This window comes from Buteo buteo, chromosome 2, assembly GCF_964188355.1.
Source record: "Buteo buteo chromosome 2, bButBut1.hap1.1, whole genome shotgun sequence".
In the NCBI taxonomy this organism is placed as follows: Eukaryota; Metazoa; Chordata; class Aves; order Accipitriformes; family Accipitridae; genus Buteo; species Buteo buteo.
This window is the reverse complement of record NC_134172.1, coordinates 25,822,342-25,843,589: the sequence shown is the minus strand read 5'-3', so window position 1 is coordinate 25,843,589 and position 21,248 is coordinate 25,822,342. Positions and strand designations below refer to the sequence as shown.

The following is a 21,248-nucleotide window of genomic DNA, read 5'->3' as shown; positions in this document are numbered from 1 at the left end:
GGTAAAGCACATATATACCTGCCTTGTCCACGAGATGAGCTATAAGTATTTGTTTGCCTCTGTTTTTTTCATAATCTGATCTATTTCCTTGCAATATTGGCACTTTTAAATTTTCCTTTATCCACACTAGCTGTAACGTTATCTGATCGTGCTCATTGACATTTTAACAGCTTGTACTGTTTGCCTCTATCCCTCTAACTCTACTTGTCTCGCTTACCTGTTAACTTCAGGGCCCTGGCAAGCTACTGTCATCTTTTTGCTTTTCATGCATCTTTTTGCTTCACTGAGCCTTGTGAATGGAGGCTTTAACTGAATATCTCGCAATAAATATCCCTTTCTTAATGCTACTATCCTGCTTACTGCAACTCCAGTCTTCCACTAGAATAACTGACTCAGCTCCTAACTCATCCATTTTACTGATTGAACATACTACTTGCCAGTCACTGCTCTACTGCTTAAAATCACAGCCACCTGCTATTCAGATTAAGCCTTCACCAGACCTCCTTTTCACAATTATCAAAACTGCAGTCTTTTTTCCCAACTCCTTTCACTCTCCATGATGACTCTTATTTCCTCTTGCTTGGTGGTCTCATCCCTTTAAAGGTTTCCACCCATCCTAACAATTCCTCACCCAGGTCCAGTTTCCATGTCCACATTTCTCCTGTCTCCCCTGCTATTCTAGTTTCATCTCATTAACGCACAGCTCTCTACATTTTACAATTAAGAGGACTTCTGTTTGGTACTAACACTCTTCCAGTATTATCTGCTGCCCCCCATCTTATATCACAAGTCAAATACTACAACCAGGAACTGTTATGCTACTGCACTGTAAGCACCTAACACGACAAAGTCCCAAGCCACGATGGAAAACTGTAATCAATAATGTATACATGTCACAACTTAACATTTGTTAAGTGGCTCCAGATCTTACAATGAAAGGTGCTGTTCTGTATTAGAGCTCTGGTTGAGCAGCCATAACAGTACAGCAATGTATGTCAAACGTACATGTGGCGCTCTCTTTCTGCTTACATAGAAAATTTTAAAAAGTCATTTGTATCCGCTTAAATAGATATTCAGTAAGAACGATCAAATGGTTCTTTTTTGTGCTATTTTACATGCTCATTTGCAAATACAAACTTCCTACTGCATATTGTATAAATGAAAAATTACATGTTTGGAAGCAACAGAAAGGAGATTCTGTACATGAGAAATGAGATTCTTTATGTAAGCTTCCACACAAAAGGTCTTTACACAGATGGGCACATTCTAAATTTACTTTAGATGGATGATATGTCACGTTAGAACAGACAAGGTTGAAGAGATGTCTGCAGGGACACAGCCCCAGGAAAAAGTAGGGATTAACTTGTCAATAAAGATGTAAACAGACTGCTCTGAGGCAGCCTCATTTCTGACATTAGAAAATCTTAAATGGTTTGCTGGCGAAGAGCTTGTGCAAAAATTGGGGCAGGCTGTCAAGACCAAAATCTATTCATTTCAGTTTTTCAGTAGTTGCTGTCTGTCAGGCAAACAGCCTCCAACACATTACAGGGTTAAAAAAAAATTGCACATAAACATAAAACAGTAAACCTAATATAATTCATTAAAGAAAGTTATATCTAATATTGTAACAAGCAGACTTCATTAAAGACAGACTTAATGAGAATGTCAACCACGCTTATATGAGACTATACCTTCAAATAGGTACACGAGCAGCATGCGCATTTATCTCAGCTCCCAGAACTTCCATAACAAGCTGTTATAATGGACTTAGCCGGCAAAAGCAACCGCGAATTTAAAAAAAAAAAAAAAGGCAGGCCTGGATTTTTGAATGAAACAAACCTGCACTTTGGGTATTTTGTGAAACACTGTGGTATGAAACTATTTAGAGAAGCATACTAAGCAAAGCAGCTATATAAGGGAATACTGCTAATCTGAAAAAGTCTGTCAAGTGGTGAATCCCACTGAACAAACACTGGGGTGATGCATATGGGCAGAAGAGAGTTAATGCCATGATATAACAACCACCATTGCCCTACTGTAATTTGGTAAGTAGCCTCTCTACTCACCTGCCGTTCCCAGGTTCTGTTCTACTCTTAGGATACCTGAAGTCATATTACACACTATTTCACTGCTGAATAACTATGGTTAAAAAGATGGGGTATTGACTGAAAGCCATCCAAGAACAAAACCAGTTCTAGTAGATCCAGTGATATAGATCAAATTCATTAACATGACAGCACCTCTGTCTCCATCAAGAACATCCTTCCGCTATGAGGGCTACCAAACCTACTAAATGAATCATTTCTTGTCCTTGCCCCAAAGTTCAACAACAGAACTGGCAAGAGGTATTTTATCTCTCCATATCTTACCAGGGGAAAAAAACATCAGTCCAAATTAAAGGCAACCTAATGTTTAATCTGCTGGCACCAACTCCTGCAATATTTTCAACCTGTCAGTGACACTGATCCTGCCCCCAAGGCCAGGAACTTACACTCCTTATATTGACCATTAAACTGCAAAACCAGATTATCTGCCTGAACATGGGCAATTTAAGAAATGTGCAGTTGAATTTTATATTTTGTTTCCTCTAAAGAGAAGTAAAGAGTATTTTCAAAGATATACTTTCCAATAATCATGCCTTACCTGCATTTTCAGTTGTGAACATAGGTATTCAGTGTTTGCTGTTTGATACACCTTTGCCATAACTATTGTTTTTTCCAAAGACTCTCATGCTTTCTCCAGTCTCTGGCTGTAATCTTACATTCGGTACCGTAAAAATAGAAGACACTGCAAAAAAGAGTGTCAGTTTAGAAACTTTGATTTTTTCCCACAAAAGCAGTAATTTAAAAATAATTAGTTAATACATATGGCAAACACAACACTGAGTAAATATATACAGCTTTTACATATACCATTATTTATGCAAGTAAGCACTGTAAAAATTCTGAATGGAAAGAAGCTGCATGCATTATGATGGAAGCTCTATGATGACAACATTCTTAGCGGCATCCCAGTTATATGTGTTTATTTGTCCTGTGTACCACTATATAATTCATGTTTTCCATTTTAAAATTTCTGCTCTGAGAGCATTTAGAACTAAATAAGAATGTGAAAAAATGCAGCAAGGTTTTTCAATAATTTGACATCACATATTACATCTTCAGAATCTTGATGCCAGTAGAACTGAGCTATTTTGTTTGACTTCAATTTATTAACTGTTACAGACAAATAGGCTTGTTAAAAATATCCCAACAATTCAAAAAGCTTTTACATAAAGCAATCCCCTTCTGCATGAGCTAGAAAAGCCATGTAACACCAGGCAAATAATTACTAGTAGACACGATAATATTAATCACAGGGATCAAACTGCAAATAGTTAAGGATTCACACATTGATGATATGAAAACTTATTTTTACTTAGGATGCCTCAAACTATTGGGGAAAACCCACTGACTTTTAATACCTTCTGAGAACAAGTGTCCATATAAAAATATCCTTGAATATGCCACTGCATGGTTGCATGAAGAAATATTAATAGACTGTTTAAAGAACTGATTGGAGCCGTAACAGTTTTCTTTGGTTTAGCATAGCTGTAAGTTTTTGGAGCTACTCTTCCATCTTTAAGTCTTTAAAAGACCTGGCTATTGTTTTGTGCACAAGATCTTCCCACTGTATTTTTGACATCTCAACTTGCTTTTGATATTCTGCTGTCCTTGGTAACATACATTATGAATGGCATATATTCTATGCAAATAAATCAATATGAGCTCTCAAATATGAAAGCAGAAAAGGGGGAGGACTGTTGTTTTTTTTTTTTCCAATAGAAAATAACAAGTACACATATTTAGTAAAAGGGGTTAATCTATAGATTACTGCTCAGGTGTGAGATGAATGATGTCCATGTTGCATCATAAATTGTATTGTATTCCCAGACAGTATGTTTTCAGCAGAACTGCACAACTCTTACCTTTTTAATGTACTATTTTTAAAAAATGAAAGTGGTTAGATGTTAGACAGAGCTTATCTGGAAATTGAACTTCCAACCCAATTGAAATGATGCCTTGACTTGAAACCAAACCAAATAAAAAAAATCAAAATTTTGCTTCTCACATAAACTCATTTTGCACACATTTTTAAAATAAAACACAAGATTAAAATTTTATCCTGTAAAATATTACATAGAATATAAACACTTAGTACTAAAGTCAAAACAAGAAGAGAAAGTGAAATACTTTTTTACTTTTTCAATGTAGGCAGAGTCACCGTACTTTCATGAAATACTGTGATTCCAAAGAAACAGTATTTTCTGATGGAGAATCATTTGACTGACTTTTTTCCCCTTCTCTTTTTCTTTCTCCTCACCTGTGAGTCTTTCCTTGGTTTTTAGTGCTAAATCCCCAAATTTGCAATTCAGCACTAGGACCAAGGTGGACAAAATATATTCCATGACGAAAACTATTCACTACAGAGATTTGCAAAATTGCAGTGGTGTCTTGATTAGGAGGCAGTAGATTTTGTGTGTATAGACACTTCTGTTGTGCATAAAGACACAATGTGTTTATACCTACATTTAATTAACTATCATCAGCAAGTGTTTCTCAATGTAAAATATTAACCCAGAGAACTAGAATCACGAAAACTGGTAATTTCACTACACAGTAAACATTTTCCCAACTCTCCAAAATATATGACTTCTTTGTTTTGTAAATATGTTTACAAGTATATCCAAGTCATACTAAATAGAAATGATTGTAGTATTTGATACTGGAATTGTCCTTTCTTGCATCTGGATTTATGCTTCATAATGATTATCTACTAGACACAGAAATAGTCTTTCTGTAACTCAAAATTTTACTGGAGGCATTTAGAAGAACCTTGCTTTAAAATATAATGATTTTTCATCTTTATTCTCCCCCCTTCAAAAGGTTTCACTGCTCCTGATGTTTAACGTTATGCAAAGACGTGTTTCTGCCAATGAATATCGCCTTATGGTTATGCTTCTGCAAATAACCTGCTGTGAGCTGATAAAAGGATTAATGCAGCCAAAATTCTTAATCTGTGAAATTACAAATTAAATTCTCATATTAAAAATACCACCCTGAGGTATTTTTTGTGGTTTTAATTCCCCTCTGGTGTTCTGCATACATTGTGCTTGTTAATGACTAGGACAAGACTGTCTCTGTTGGCAGCCTGCTGCAGAGTGATAATGTGTAGGCATTTACTTCACTGATAGAACTGGATTTAACCACTGACTGATAAACTAAGTGGCAAGTGGGTAATAAGTCCATATTAACAGAAAAGTACTACTGCAGAATTCAGAATTCAAAATCCTGGCTAGACTAAATCACACAGTCAGAAGGATTGAGATGTCACCACTGCAGAGTGATTTTTGTTTTCCATTTAGTGGAAAAAGGATAAATGAACTGGCATTCTTGATGTTTCATTAGTCCTGAAGAAATGAATCTCTTTGCATCAGTTTCAGCAAAGGCAGACTTTCAACAGCATCTTTAATTTACACTGCATCCTTTGAATTTTCATCTTACAAAGTACCGCAGTCAGCAAACTGAGTGGTGTGTTAGCATGGCAGAGGAGGAAACTGGGAATCTTTTTGCAGAGCAAGGACATGGTCTATGACAGAGCTGGTGATGGACAAAAATTAATGGTGCTGGTTTGATTTTAACGTTCATATTCTACAAATGGGAGAGTGCTATTCAGAGCAGAGTCAGGAGTAGGGTACTTGGACAGTCAGGCCACAGAATGAGCTCAAAATGTGACTACTACAGCTGTTGAGGATAGAAAAGATAAATTTTTGGAAGACAAAAGTTTTCATACTGACACTGACGTAAACAGAATCTGTTGTGGATTAATATTCAGAAAGGGAGCTCAGTTTTTACAAGCAAACTTTTAAATCAGCCATAGTTACACACACACACACGTGTCATTGTTGCATCTCTGAACTTTTTGCCTCGAAGTACTGGATTTAGATCTTTTGCTAATGGAGGCATGTTTGAAAGCAGAAAATAACGTACACTGTTCTAATGCAAGCATGCTTCTCTTCACCACATTGAGTTAAAGCAAAATGCTGATTGTTATTCCCCTGTGAAACCTATTTTTAATAACAGAACCTTCTCTGAATCAAAAATATGCATGATAATATTTTTCCCCAGAATAAATAGTAATGTGCTTTTAACACTGGAAAAAGATATGGACATGTATGATATAAATGATTCACAATTATTAAAGAGATAATTGACAGCATACATGATGATAGGAACATTTCTGCCAAGTCAACTGGAATGCATTTTGTTTAATAAAAGAAATAAAAAGATGTATGTAAATGCTGAAAGCATTCTTAGTTAATAACATCATCTGCCATCCTCTTCTAACACAGTCTAATTCAGCAAATTAACTGATTGTCTACTTTGTGTTTTTCAGACTTCCAAATGCCGAGTCCTTTCTTAAAGGTTACTGTTATAACAGATAGAGATGCTGTGAATCAAACACGGCTGGATTTTTATCCTGTATGCTGCAGCTAGTTAAGAAGTACTGTATGTTATAAAGTGAAAAGCACTAAATATGTAAATTGTATTTTTCCTTTTGCTTTATGACAATTCAGATAATTCTCTTGGCTGCACACATAATCAAATACAAAGATAGCTGGCTGCAGACTGCAGAGCAGAGATAGCAAAAAAAAAAAAAAAGAATCCATTTTGTCCTGTGTCAAGCTAACTCTGTAATTTCAAGCTACACAATTGCACTCACGTATTTTGTGTGTGGCTGTGTATGTCCATGAAGCTGTCTGCATGTGAGTGTTAGCATACACACATGCATCTGTATGAACTAGCGTCTTTCTTTTTAATCAATTCGGAGGTGGTTATACTCACTATCAGTTAACTCCCATAGCCGGGGGGGCAGATCACTGAAATACTCATGGCTCAGGGCCGCCTGTGCTGACAATCTGTTCTTTGGGAAACACTGGAGTAGTTTGGAGGCTAGATCTTCTGCGTGATTCACATAGCTCAGCCTGTAACACAAACAAGAAGGTTTTTCTGAAAAACAATCTCATTATTCTGTTTACTAATTCCATATGCAGCCAGCACAGTTGAAACATTGAGTCTTGCTAGCCAGGATAAAGACAAAGTCTGTTTGGGAGCACTACCAGGAGAGATATTCCTCAGGTTAGGGAGTCAATTAATTACTTCTGGATTGATAGCTCAAAATTCATACAAATTTTACAAATATAGAGCATATAATATACCATATCACACGTGCCCTGCCTAGTATGCTAAAAGATCATAAGCAACAGCATCTTGAAAGCAACTGTTTTGATTCTTCCATTTACATTTTATTGAGCATACTGACAGACTGAAAATTTACAGCGCTGGAAACAAACGGTTACTACTATCTAAACCCATGAAATCCAAGCTTAAAATAACAGCAGTATTCATACAACTTTGTCAAGTATCAAATTTTAAAATCCAGTGACATTTAACATGCAACATATGCATCATGTTTCATAAGACATTTGTCTTTTGGGAAGTACTGACTTCTTATTTTTTCATATATTCACATACAAGGGGTTGACTCTTCATCAGGTGTTAATGGAATGTAAACATTAAATTGTAAGTGAATTATCTTTTCTAAGGTACCTAGGGAAGTCTGAGAAAACTCATTGTTTTACTGGGAGCTATATGCTTGGGAATATGATAAGAAAATATAAACTAAAAATAATAGATTTGGAGGAGAGAGAGTAAAATGGTAATCAGCAAGACATGGCTTGGGTCTAGTAATCTACAGCTGCCTTCTAAATTTCCAAAGCCACCAAACCTATTCTAGTATGTAGTCAGAAAAGAGGTGCTGAATCTTGTTGACATTGTGCTGCTATTATTAGTAGGTAACTTTGTAAATTCAGCCATGCCTTTGCTCAGTAAAGATCTCATCAGGTAAAAATGTCAAAGTGTATAAAAGGTCTCCTATTTTTCAATGCACTGGTTTCCCAAAACAGGTAAAGTAGACTGCAGTCTAAAATACTGCAGTATTTGAAAAAGATTGTGTTATCCTCTAAAATCAATAATCCCACAGCATGTTTCATGCAAATGTTCATTTTTGTTCAGCTGAAGCTGACTTGCTGGAAAGCCATTCAGGGAAGGTGGATTAAACAGTTACTCTTTTATTGGGCTGACATGGCATAATTTATACAGATCAGTGTATGCACAGGTGAAAACTATCTCTACAACAAAGAACAAACACTGAAAACACTAAATGAAAAAAAAAATTGTTATTACAGTGAGAACTTTAAACTCACAAATGTCATAGACACAACTTTTTGTCATGCCCATACTACACTCAGTGTGGAAAAAAAAAATTAGAAGTCAAAAGCATCTCTACTAAATTATGTGCTGACATATGTATGATATGCTGATAATTGTAATGATTCAAAAAATATGCCACTGGCTGTCTTTTTAATTTCTAGCAACTGTATGCTAGATAGGAATTTCTGAATACTGTGCCTATCTGATCTCTTCTTGAGAACTGGCAGGATATTTGTCCAGAAATTACGCAGGGATGAACTGCCCAGAAGTGCTGACCACTTCAGGGCATTATTTCTCATCAACCATAATCTTACAGAATTCCCTGGATTAGGATTTGGAATTGCCTTTCCAGGTTAGACAGATGCTGAACTCCAGTGTTTCTGATGGGCATAATTTCTTCTGTTTTCATTTTCAGTTCATGACAAAATAAAGGCATCTTGAATGAAACAGTCATTGCCTATAAATTAGATTATATATTAGATTAATTCCAGACTCCTTAAACTACCAGATTGTAGAAATTGTTTCATTAAACTTTTGTGAAAATTACAGGAAAGTTCATTACAGAACACAGCAAAATACCAGGAGAAAAAGCTATTCTTAACAATGACAAGGAAAGGGGAGGGGTACATATTCAGGGAGAATTGATATTAATTCTTCTACACGTCCAAAATTTCCATGGACCGGTGATTATATTGAGTCTGTGCAGCCTGCCTTGTGTCCTAATCCCACCTGCACCAATTATTTATTCAGAGGTCCTGGCAAATCATTTCACCAACGTATTTTTTTTTCCCACAGAGGTAGCTGCATCCTTTTTAGGAGCCATAGTAAACTTGCTCTGTCTTGAAGGAAAGCTACTGTTAAGTCAGAAAAATGAGGTCACTTAAGTAAGTAGTGAAATATTACCCTCCAATATAAGAATTGTGCCATTCCTTAGCTGACCCATAGGTAAAGTGAAGATGCTAATTAAGTAAGGCAAAGCAAAAGAAAAGAGCATTCAAATATTAACGAATTCTGAACTGCAGGTGAAATTATGGATGATGACACCCTAGTTCCTTGGTGCTCTTGAACAGAGTAGTGCTGACATTTTGACTGTATTAATGGTCACCAATGTACCTGGCATACTGCTAAGAATTTTTTTAGCAAGACAATCAGATTAACTAATATAAATTGAAAATATTTTGAGTAGCAACAGTTTAGGAAGCCAAAGTCACCTTCCCAGTTTAGAAACAGAAGAGAGACCTGTTTACTGAGATCAATCAAGAAACCAAAGATAAGTATCAAATAATCAGCAGATTATACATTAATACAATATAAACTGAACAAAAATATCTAGGGCTGCAACATGATCACATCAACTAATGAAACAGTTGTGAATAAATCAGTCAAAATTAGAACCGGTTAATAAATAGAAAAAAGACTAAATTCATTGCACAGTCTGCAAAAATAGTTCAGTCTGCTATAATTATCACATTCACCTGCCCTGATAATACTCTGAGTAGTGCTGGGAGGGGGGATGTTACTTGTTTCTACAGTGCTTTGAAGATTCCAGTTGCTACATTATTAGTATTATGTTCCCAAACATCTATAGATTTTAAACTCAGAAGGGACCATAACAATCAAGTCTCACCTCCTGTGTAATACAGGCCGAAGAAGATCATCCAAGTAACTCATGGATCAAATCTTCACTTTTAGCTAGGCTCAGCTGTATCTTTAAAGTTCTACATCAAAGTTCTAGCTTTGTTTACAGAGCTTTGCACAGCAATGAAAAAATTCTTCTCCAAAACCCATGTCTTCTGCGAAGGTCACTTCTGGAAATCAGTGGACATTGCAAAAGGTATATGCATGTGGGCTTCTAATGTTATCAGTCTTAAAATTGATGCCTTAGTGGAATGCATGACTAATTTTGCTGCTTTGTTTAAAGACAAGCTAAGCTATTCTTTTACTTACAAAAAATGCACTGTATGATCATGTATTTCAATTATATCTACTGCATCAGAAATTTTTGGAGAAACCCATTTAGCGCATAACCTCAGCGGTCTGGAACGTTGGAACATTTGGTTTTGTTTCTTTCCTTTTTTTTTTTTTGCCAATAGCCTCTTTAAAATATCCTCCTTAAAACGTGAACAATTTGTCTGATGTAAGTTTGAAACATGATTCCTCAATAGGGACAAAGGCTGAATTTTCTGATGGGGTTCAGTAGTTAAATACCTAATACAGAAAAGTTAACAAAAAGAACTAAAGAAAAAAAAGATTTTATTTTTAAATACACCTCCTTCAGTATGTGACAGGATAGAATTTCATACAATATGGCTTTGTGTCTAAAAAATAATAGCATGTTTTGTCTCACAGCAGTTGGGACATATAGGAACTTGGCATGCATGATATGGCAAGTCTCAATATTCACGCTTCACTTACTGTCACACTATTCACTGAGGAATACTTATTAGCCATGACAGCATACATACTTTCAGAAAATGTGGCATATAGCAGAATACAGAGAAACCTTTGGCAATGAGTATTAAATAATAATATCAAGATATTGTTTTAGAAATATTGGGAGTATTTTTACACACCTACTCTGATGACGTTTGTGAAACACACAGATTTTCAACTTAATCCCAAACGCTATATACAGCCTTAGCTCAAGAAAAACAAACACCATATGAACCTGTCTCACTTTAAACACATATGAATCTGACTAGACTTGAGCAGTTGTAAATCTCATTGGATTACAAGAATTTGATTTAATTTCAGAAAACAGGCTTAAATGTCTTTCTACTGCAGAGGAAGGTCAGTATTTGGTCAAGCAGAACATGACTAAGATCACTGAAGTTTGGTTTAAGCTCTTGAGAAAAAGAAAGTTTTGGGCATGTGCAGTGAACTTCTGAACTTGGGGTGATTTGCTTTTAAATGCAACGAAGAAGGCAGCTCAAATTCACATTAATAATTAAGACAAATGGGCATTAAAACAAATGGAGATAATATGCTGTCTCTATACTCCTAACAGCATGAGGTAAATACTTCCCAAAGCAAAAATCATTTACTGTGCATATTTTCCATGTGAAGATACAACTCTCGCAGCGTATCATTAATTCATTTCTCGACTGGCATTTATAGCATGGCCTAGAGGAGTGAGGCACCTAATTCCCTTTGGAAATCTCAGCTCTGCTTCTTTATTCTAAGTAATCTCTTGCAACCTGAAGTGCTGAAAGACAAAACCACAGTTAACCCAAACAATCACACCATTTAGCAGAGTTTAAACTTTAACAGTACCAAGAGAATAAACAAATCGGTGCAAATCAGGCAGGCCATACGGTAACCCTCGCAGCTCGTTTCACAGAGGATGCCGTGGTCCCCTTAACCACAGAGCTCCTGTACAGTCCCTGTGGTATCTCACTTACCATCACACTGCCACGAGGGCCGTATTCCCCATTTTTACCCAAGTCTGCTTGAGGATGGCAGTCTTTCCCCCTTGTTCCAGGCTTTAGGCCTCTTCTGAGTTCTGACACAAAACTGTGCCAACAATGCCTAGTGTAGCTAATGTCTTCTTTGCAAATTCATTATCTTCTCACCAGCTGACACAGACATGCCCTCATGTGCCTTGACAGTCTGCACCTCTGAATATACGTGTGACCCTACTAGCAGCAGCTACGCAGCACACAAATCGGATCAGGGCCTACCTTAAGTAACATTTCCTTTTTACTAAATATCAACAGCCTTTTCTGTTCTTACAGCCATGCCGAGAACACCTACTGTCTTCAAAGACTTGATGTGCCAGTTCCAGCGTGCAGTAGCTGCTTCCCTAACGCGCCTGGTGTGCCTCCACAGAGCTTTTGTAGAGTTTATTTAGCCATCATGAAACCACTGCAACAAGTGAATGCAAGTTTTGATGCGATGCTTTTAGCTTTTGATGCAGATGAAGGCATAAAGCAGCACCTCAAGACGAGAATCTAACACAGTAAAGACGTTACCATTTTTTCAGTGTTTTACACAGAGGGTTCTGAGGACTACAACTAATGAACAAAGAGAGACAAAAGCTTTTGAAGGCTCACTGAAGCACGGTTTTACTTGTTGCTGATCAATCACAAAATACAGAATTTGCTCTACAGCACAGTGTAGAGGTACTTCAAGCCAAACTATACAGTAAACATTACAGTCAAACACAGCCACAGGAACCACATTTCAGTGTTGGGATTGTACCCCACACCTGCATGGGGCTGCCAACAGCAGTCCTAACGTTGTGCTGGGTTGTGCACGTTCTTTAGGAGGCATGTCTCCAAACACCTGGGGCCCCTCTTGCTCTTCCCAAATAGAGGTGCTGGCAGCAGTTTAGATTCAGAAACATCGAGCTCTCTACACATGTAAGGTGGGAAAGTATGGTCTCCAGGCTCCCCAGGCCATTGGTTTAATTGTACTCTTCTAGCTCGGTACCTCACTAGATGCAAGATTGCCACAGTTGTGCAACATCCCACTCAGGCTTCTTAGATGAGCTAGGCTGGGACAAATCCTGCATTAATGTGGCTATACTGCTCCCAGCATCTGTCCTTGCTCTGTGCTCCTGCACAACACTGCACTCCACAGTCTTCAGACCTTCACAATTTCCGTAAGGGTGTATGAAACAATCTCTTTGGGAATTTAGAAATTAGTTTGATCCCTTTTAATTATATTCTGTATCACAGCATCAGCAGTCTTATCTGTTGAAGTACTGAAAAAGTGGTCAAAATGTTTATTATTAAAATAAAAGCCATGACAAACAATGATAAGTATTCACTGATACAGAACAGAGATAAAAGCATCAGTCTGATTCTTTGATATTGCTGTTAATGTTGATGTAAAAGAGGTCAAAGCCCCATTTGGAAAGCTGTGGAGGTAAGTTCATTCAGTGCATTCTAGGAAGGTAATAATAACCCAGACCCATGTGAACTAATTCTCACTTGACAGTTGCACAGATGCCATTAGCTGGAAAGCAGACAAGATGAATAGTATTTCATGAAAAAAAGTGAATGTAACAAATTAAAGTTCTAACAATATAGACAACTAGGGTTTTTTTCTATTTTAATTAATATAGATTTACCTCTAGGTATATCATTTTTACACACTTGGTAAATTTTTAAAAGAATCTACTGATCCAGTAGGTAAACCGTAATTATAGTTGCAGGTCCTGAACTTCTCAGAATGGAGAATTAAGACGCTTAAACTGCTCACAAGTCACGTGAGGCTTCAGAGACTCAGTTTGGTCACACCTAAGCTAGACAATGAAGTGATCCAACCTCTCATGGCAATTCACATTTGATAATGGCCATTAAGCTCAGTCATGACTAGATCATAAAATAATTTTTATGTATCATCACTGAATGTAACTCAAGACAAAAACTTAGATATGAATCTATTTCTCCCTGACTCAACCTGTACTACATTTGATGGGTTTTAGTGTCCGTTTCAGATGCATTGCTGTATTTCTACAACACAACACTGCTTGCGATGTTCAGCTTGAACGGTTTGCTACACATAGGAAGCAGAACATTAACGCCCTTACAGAACACAACACCTTTAAAAATTGAATTTGGTTGATTTGAGCTTTAAATGCTGAGCTTAAAGAGAATCAGTCAATGTACAACAGACTTAACAGTATCCTGAGTTTTGTCCTTCTGTAGCCTGACATGCACCGGGGCTAGCTCTTGCTCTGATGCCTGGGCTATGAAACCTTCTAAAGAAACCCAGTCCAACTATTGAGAGCTCAGGGCATGAAGATAGCCAATACTCTTCATTGACTATATTGCAGATATTTCCTCCACTTGTTCTATACCATTTTGATACAGAATAAGGTTTACAGTTGATACTAGTTATCTTTTTGCCAGGGTAATATAAGCTGGAGCATCAAATGAAGGAAGAACTATGGAGTCTGTATGGCAGACATTAAAGAGAAGAAAAATAAGCTTATTTAAACAGCAAATATACAATATATGTCCAGTCATAACATACTATAAGCTATTGAGAACGTGGCTTTCTGTGATACGATCATGTAACTTCCTTAATTTCTGGGAGTTCTGAGGCTGTGATATTCCAGGCAACGTGACTTCTAGGTACAGTGTTCCGCTACTGTTTAAAACTACAACTAATTCTTTAAACCAAAAGAAGAATGCCTGAAGTGTTTCACATTATTTCAGTTTTCAGCAGTGTCTCTAAGATACATATATTTCCCAGAAAAAGTATTTCCTAAGCAATTTTAATCGGAACCTGACTTACCATTTTGCCCTAGAAAGAATTTAGCAATTACTTCTTTTTGATTTTACATGTGTTGTGGTTTAACCCCAGCCAGAAACTAAGCACCACCAAGCTGCTTGCTCACTTCCCCCTGGTGGGATGGGGAAGAGAATTGGAAGAGTAAAAATGAGAAAACTTGTTGGCTGAGATAAAAACAGTTTAATAGGTAAAGCAAAAGCCACGCATGCAAGCAAAGCAAAACAAGGAACTCATTCACCACTTCCCATGGGCAGGCAGGTGTTCAGCCATCTCCAGGAAAGCAGGGCTCCATCACGCCTAACGGTGACTTGGGAAGACAAAACACCATAATGCTGAACGTATCCCTCTTCCTTCCTTCTTCCCCCAGCTTTATATACTGAGCATGACATCATATGGTCTGGAATATCCCTTGGGTCAGTTGGGGTCAGCTGTCCCGGCTGTGTCCCCTCCCAAATTCTTGTGTCCCCCCAGCCCACTCGCTGGTGGGGTGGATGAGGAGCAGAAAAGGCCTTGGCTCTGTGTAAGCACTGCTCAGCAATAACTAAAACATCTCTGTGTTATCAACACTGTTTTCAGCACAAATCCAAAACGTAGCCCCATGCTAGCTACTATGAAGAAAATTAAGTCTATCCCAGCCAAAACCAGCACATCAATCAGCTATTTTAATTCTTTCAGCATCCCATTAGCCCAGTGTTAAAGACACTAGTTATGGAAGACATAGTGTATTACTTACACCACGACAGACTACTACTGAATTTGCTAGATTTATAGTTTACTGGAAGACCTTTGCTTGCTGCAAGTGTAATTGATGAAGAACAACAACACGATGGCGACACCTAATCAGAAGCTTTTGATTATTTTGAAATTCTTTAAAGGGCATAAGTCTTCTGATCAAGGAGAGTGTTTTTTAAAGGCCTTTTTCGTGCACCTCAGCAAGTTGAATGGAATATCCATGGAAAATAAATAGAGCTAAAAATAATTACTAACACCCCAATCATTTTATGAGCTATTATTTCACCAGAAAATGGAGAAAATATATCTTTAATCCTGAACAAAAACTCTTCAAGGTTTATGTTCTCTATAAACCTTTCACTGAGAACTGAAAATATAAGTTAGTAATGCAATAAATGCCCTAACAAATATATCAGATTTTTCACTTAATGCTTTTTACAGGCTTAAACCAAACTGAGTGAAAGAAAATCACCTTTTACAGTCTGACTCTTAAAGGAAGAATGCCTTTCTGTTATGCTCTTTAAAAGAAGGCATGGTGAATTTATATCAACTTCACTGAATCTTGGGGCATGATAAAAGGAAGAAAATACGGCAGCAGAGTTAACATTCCATAGCATTCTTTCTTCACATATTTATTTCCTCACTGGCTGGACATAAGCAAAAAAACCAGGAGGGAATAACCCCCCCCACCCCCCAACATAGAAATAGCTGAAATAAACCTTTGGCACACAATGCAGTCAAAGCTCTGTGCTTTTCCTCCTCCCACCCTCAACAATCTGAATTGTTTCTCTCCAAAGAAATCCAAGCAAAAAATACTCCAGAGAAAAAACAACCAAACTCTGAATTTCAAATTTGTCAAGTGGGTGCAGCCACTAGGGCAGTTACCAAAGTTTCCCCTATTTTCCCTTATTAAATAACTACAGAAGGAAAAAACAGCTGTCTTTTTGGACCTATTGCCTTTTGAAAACTAAAAAAAAGACAGAACTAAATTCTAGTAAATAAACATTAGCACCGCCTTATAAATCTCTGCCCTCCTGTCTGACATTTTATCATCTTGGGTTTGAGAAGTCTTAATTTCATTCTAATGTAAATAAGAACTGGTCTGTTTGCTCAGTACTTCAACAAGAATTTGCTGCAAGGTTGCAGCATGCAGGCAGTGCCCCAAGAAGGGTGACCTCGCTTTAGTCAGTGAAGCCAAAGATCATTTATCACAGTTAACCTACAAATCTGTCTTGCCAGGGTCTCAGATCCATCAACCACTTGGAAGCAGCTACTTGTCCTGTCCTCCTACAGCTCCCTAAAACATCGGATGGGTCTGATCTTTCCTATTATTGTATACCTCTCAGTTAATAAAATATATTTTTATGGATATGGAATGAACAGGAGTACTTTGTATTTATTTATACAGCTCATCAAAGGTGGATAGAGATTTGGAGGCAGAGAGAATGCCCCAAGCCTAGAAAGCTTGGGAAGACAGACCCCAGGCATATGCATTCATTTAACTTTATGTATATGAGTTGCCTGGCTCAACCCAATGAGACTAAGCAATTATGTACAAGTAGGCATCCTGGTCTTTTTGCAACTATACTCCTAAGCTAAGACGTGACAGGGAAATGATGCAGAACTAGTAAACATTGAGAGGAGGAGACCAAGATGGTTACAATGAGAGCATATGGGCAATATATTCAAAGCTATGCAGTCAAAAATACTTTATTATGTATTATTATGCTTATATATTTAGACAGACTTCCATCATACAGAACTAGTTGCAGCTCCCTGACCCTCAGATACTTGGTTCAGGTGATGTTAGAAAAGAACACAGGATGAGATGCCACATTTACACCAGCATTGTAGCGCAGAAGGTGCCATTCCTTCTCCAGATTCACTTTCCTGATTTAGCACACCACTCTTTCTCTTTACATTAATGGAGATAAATACTTTCTAAAGTGAACATTAGGTCATCTTCCAGTAGGGAGAAGCTTGCAGACTGAGAATCCAGTGCCTGATACCAACTACAGTAACACTTGTTAAGAGACAAACATGCTTGTGCCAATCTGTTAAAAGAAGTCTGAATTTGACTTTGAACTTGAACAGGGGAAAAAATGAGTGTAATTATTCAAGGGTTTCTTAGGCACAGAGACCATTGTAAAAGAAGAAAACAGTGATCTGTCTCTAGTATGCAATTTGGGGAAAATGTAACATTATTTTGCATTGATCTTTTTAAAAAAGTGAAACATTACATATCCACACGTACCTGTGTTGAAGTGTCTTTTTAAAAAAGTTGCTCAGATTTAACACAACAATTTATGCCTTTTTAACTATAAACAGGTTGGAGGTGAATGACCAAACCACAAGTTCCATATATTTTAGCTATGAATTACTGAAATATGTGGATTTTAAGTGCTTGTACTCACGTATGTGTGAGGATGCAGTGCTATCTGACACTCATAAACTGGCTTGCAGTAGGGAAGGACTCAATCCCGAACAATTTTTGCAAATCCTAACCTGTCAAAGTAGCATGAAAGAGAGACAGCGAAGCAGGAAGTTACTGCTATTTAGGCATAAATCAGCATAGGTGATTTAAGAACTAAAATCAAAATTGTTATCTATAATAGTGACCACTAAAGGTTAGATTTCCCTAAAATCCCTAAAAATTGACTGCCAGTAGAGCTCAGAAGGTCACTTCTAATGACCCAAAATAAGCAGGTGGATTTTCAAAAGATTTTGCACACGTGGAATTGTAGAATTCATGGAGCTCTGCGACACATCTGGTCATGGGTGCTGCCACCAAAGTGGGATGGGAAGGTAAATAAACATCTGGGTGCCATTTTAGGGTCCTAAATGGATACGATGCTTCTGTGAAAGCAGGCATTTGAGGCAGACAAGGACTAGTCCTAGCAGCTTCCAAACTGATAACAAGAAGCCTGGAGAAAAGGACTGCAAACAACTGGTGAAGACACTATCTGGGCACAAGCCCATCTGATTCCCAGAAAGGACAACAGCTGTTGTGAGTCTGAATTATCTAGGAGACAGAAGAAGGCCTAAATATGACTAAGGTATCACTGACGTAAGAATAGGGAACAGGAGCAAATACACAGCTTTGTGAAGGATGAGAGGAAAAGGCATAATTATGGAGGATTTTGAAAAGGGTAAGAAGGAGCTTAAAAAACATGGAGTGAAACAGCCAACATTAGGAGGGGAGCTAAAAAATCCACAAAAAATTAAACTGAATTTACTGGTTGCTTTTTATATGATCTGAAGAAGGGTGTTGGCCAGGAGAAGACATAAGAAGTATATTATGATAATCAAGATCTGAGTGACAACATTGGTTGGGGAAGGAAAAAAGTATCTTGGAAAAGCTGGAAAGAAAAAAAATTGTAAAACATATATAGGAGTCTGGATGCATGGGATAGGAAAGATAAAAAAACATCCCTAAGGCTTCAGGCCTAGGTGACAAAGGATGCTAGCATGACAGTGAGAGGAGAAACTTCACTGGGAATACGCTCAAGTGTGCACAGGGCAGAGAATAGTAAGAATCTCTCTGTTGAAGCCTATATCACCGAATTAAGCAGGGCTAGGGAGAGAGCCTGACCTCTTAACTACTGAGTGTCCACATTGCCCCCTGGATTATTTTGGCCCATGCCAACTGGCATTCTCCCAAACCACTCCTAGACACAGTTCAGGGAACAACCCATGCCAGGGAACAGTCCCAAAAGGCAGCATGTACCAGGCTCCTAAAAGCAGGGCATGCAATATATTACCTTCAGTCTTATGCTAGAAAACACAATTCCTGTGGTCTGCGACATGGGTCTTATGTTATTTTGGAAATTTTGAATTAAAAAAAGAAATACTGAACACCCCCAAACTAATAACTGCAAGTGCAGCTGCATGGGGACCACATAAAGCCCACAGGAGATGCATGCCCAAGTGTTACTTAGTAGAGCTGTAGCTAGGTCTGCCACATGGCCTCAGGGCCAGAAGATAGTCCCTGGCTCTTCTTTAGTTAGCAGTATTGACATAGGCTGTAGCTGACACAACAATGATATTCACCAAACACTGTCTGTCAATATCTCAGGAAAGATTCATGCCCTCATGGTTGCAGAATAAAGCTTGACTCAAGGGCACTTTAAGGATCAAATATGAAAGAAATGAAAGGAATATAACATTATTCTACAAAAGTCATAATGTGGAAGGAAGGCCAATAATAATCTGGAGCATGATTTTTTTATGTCAGGGTGGTTACATTAGTTTGAGGCATGCTAACAGTACACAGCAGTAAACAGAGCTTTAAGATCGCTATAGAATCTAACCAAAGGCGGCAATGCAAAAATGATGGTCCAGTCTTAACTTGCAAAGGTGTCAGAGAGAAAAGCATAAATTTCATCTATTTTTACAAGATTTCCTTGGATTTTGTAAGTTTGGGTCCAAACAATAGCAATATTTTAAAACTATTCTGGATTCCTAAAAAATAGGGACAAAAAAGCAAACAATACATTTATGAGAATGTGACAAAAGTAAAAATTTTATTTTTTTCATTTAAATTCTTTGCAGTAAGATTCTGAGTTTATAAATCCAACACAAAAAATTAGAGCTTTTCTTCATTTGTATTTCCAACCTCCTATTGCAGCAGTGATTATAAAACAAACACAGCTGGCATCTTTATTATTTTATTCACTGAAGGATTTAGCTGGACAAACATCACAAAGATGGTGGCTGCTTTCATTGAATTTATGATCAAATATGCTCCAGCATAAGATCAACTCTGTTACATCAATTATTATGAGATGTGAATAATTTAACAGAAAGTTGTCTATTTGTAAATCAGATCTTACGGATATAAATTCAGCTGAGGTAGCAGACTATGGATATACACTGTATTTTACGTTACATTATTTAAAAGGATGCAGGTTTTTTATGAATCACATTTGGTGATAAATACTGCCATTTACATTTTGGTATCCAGTGAGCTGCTAATTCAGACAAACAACATTTCAAAATTTTATTTTAAACTTCAATTAAATTTATCTTTATCAGAGAAGAACTTAACTGTTTTAGTGATGTCTTTCAAAATTACAGAATGTATTTCCTATAAAGGCTTAATTAAAACCAATACACAAACTACCATCACCATCATTTTGGGTTTTTTTTCAATAGATTTTCACCAGAGTCTGTTTTTCAGCATAATACCAGGAGAGTTATAATAATTTTAACACAGAACGTGTGCCTTAGGACATGGGATTGACTCAATGCCTGAAAGAAAAAGGTCAGTTCCCTTTGGAACCACTTGCCTCTTTGCCCTCCAGCAATGACAGGTGCACCAGCCCTATGCCGAGACTTGTTATTCACAGTGTGTTCCTGAAGATACATAATCTAATCTCTCCATTTTAATGCATCAGCAAGGGTTATTGACTCTTATCTTCCCATTTTGACGCTCAGGTCAAGCAGGCACTGAACATATATACATGATGATCTGCCTGCAGCAGCATCTTTCACAAATTCTCGAACAATAGCTTTAAACTTTCTAAGCTAGGTTATTTAAAGAAATCACTAAATTTAATTATGAAAACTGTTTGGCTAGCAAATAACGTCAAGTTTGGAAACAAGTCACTATTTTCACTAGTATCCTACAATGCCATGTGTTTCTGCATCACTAATTTAAAAAAAACCTGCATGAAAAAGAAAAAATTCTTGTTTCTCTGTCCTATATGGCAGGAAAGAAGTCGGAAATCTGAAGGCAAATACATGAAGCACCACAGCCAGAAACTCGGGAAAGGAAGCAATTAAGATCTTCTTGACAAAATTGCAATGAATTTTGGGAGATGCTCACAGGAGATTCTCATGAATGGCAATATCTGAATATCTATGATTACCATCCTACTGCAGAAAAGGTGGTGGTCAAAATTATGCTGAAAAACCCATATCAAATGATCAAAAAAGTCAGTAAAATAAGTATTTGTCTAA

General features: G+C 37.3%; 1 protein-coding gene across 3 annotated transcripts in view; it reads right to left on the bottom strand.

The window, feature by feature from the left end:
• CDK14 (cyclin dependent kinase 14) overlaps nt 1-21,248 on the bottom strand; it is a 335,336-nt gene that overhangs the window by 63,201 nt on the left and 250,887 nt on the right. For all 3 annotated transcript variants that reach the window (XM_075048971.1, XM_075048979.1, XM_075048988.1), the window contains 2 exons: nt 6,885-7,024; nt 2,644-2,787 (listed from right to left, as the gene is read on the bottom strand). In XM_075048971.1, the coding sequence (XP_074905072.1) occupies nt 2,672-2,787; nt 6,885-7,024 (256 nt within the window). In that variant the 3' untranslated portion in view covers nt 2,644-2,671. The remainder of the gene's footprint in view (nt 1-2,643; nt 2,788-6,884; nt 7,025-21,248) is intronic.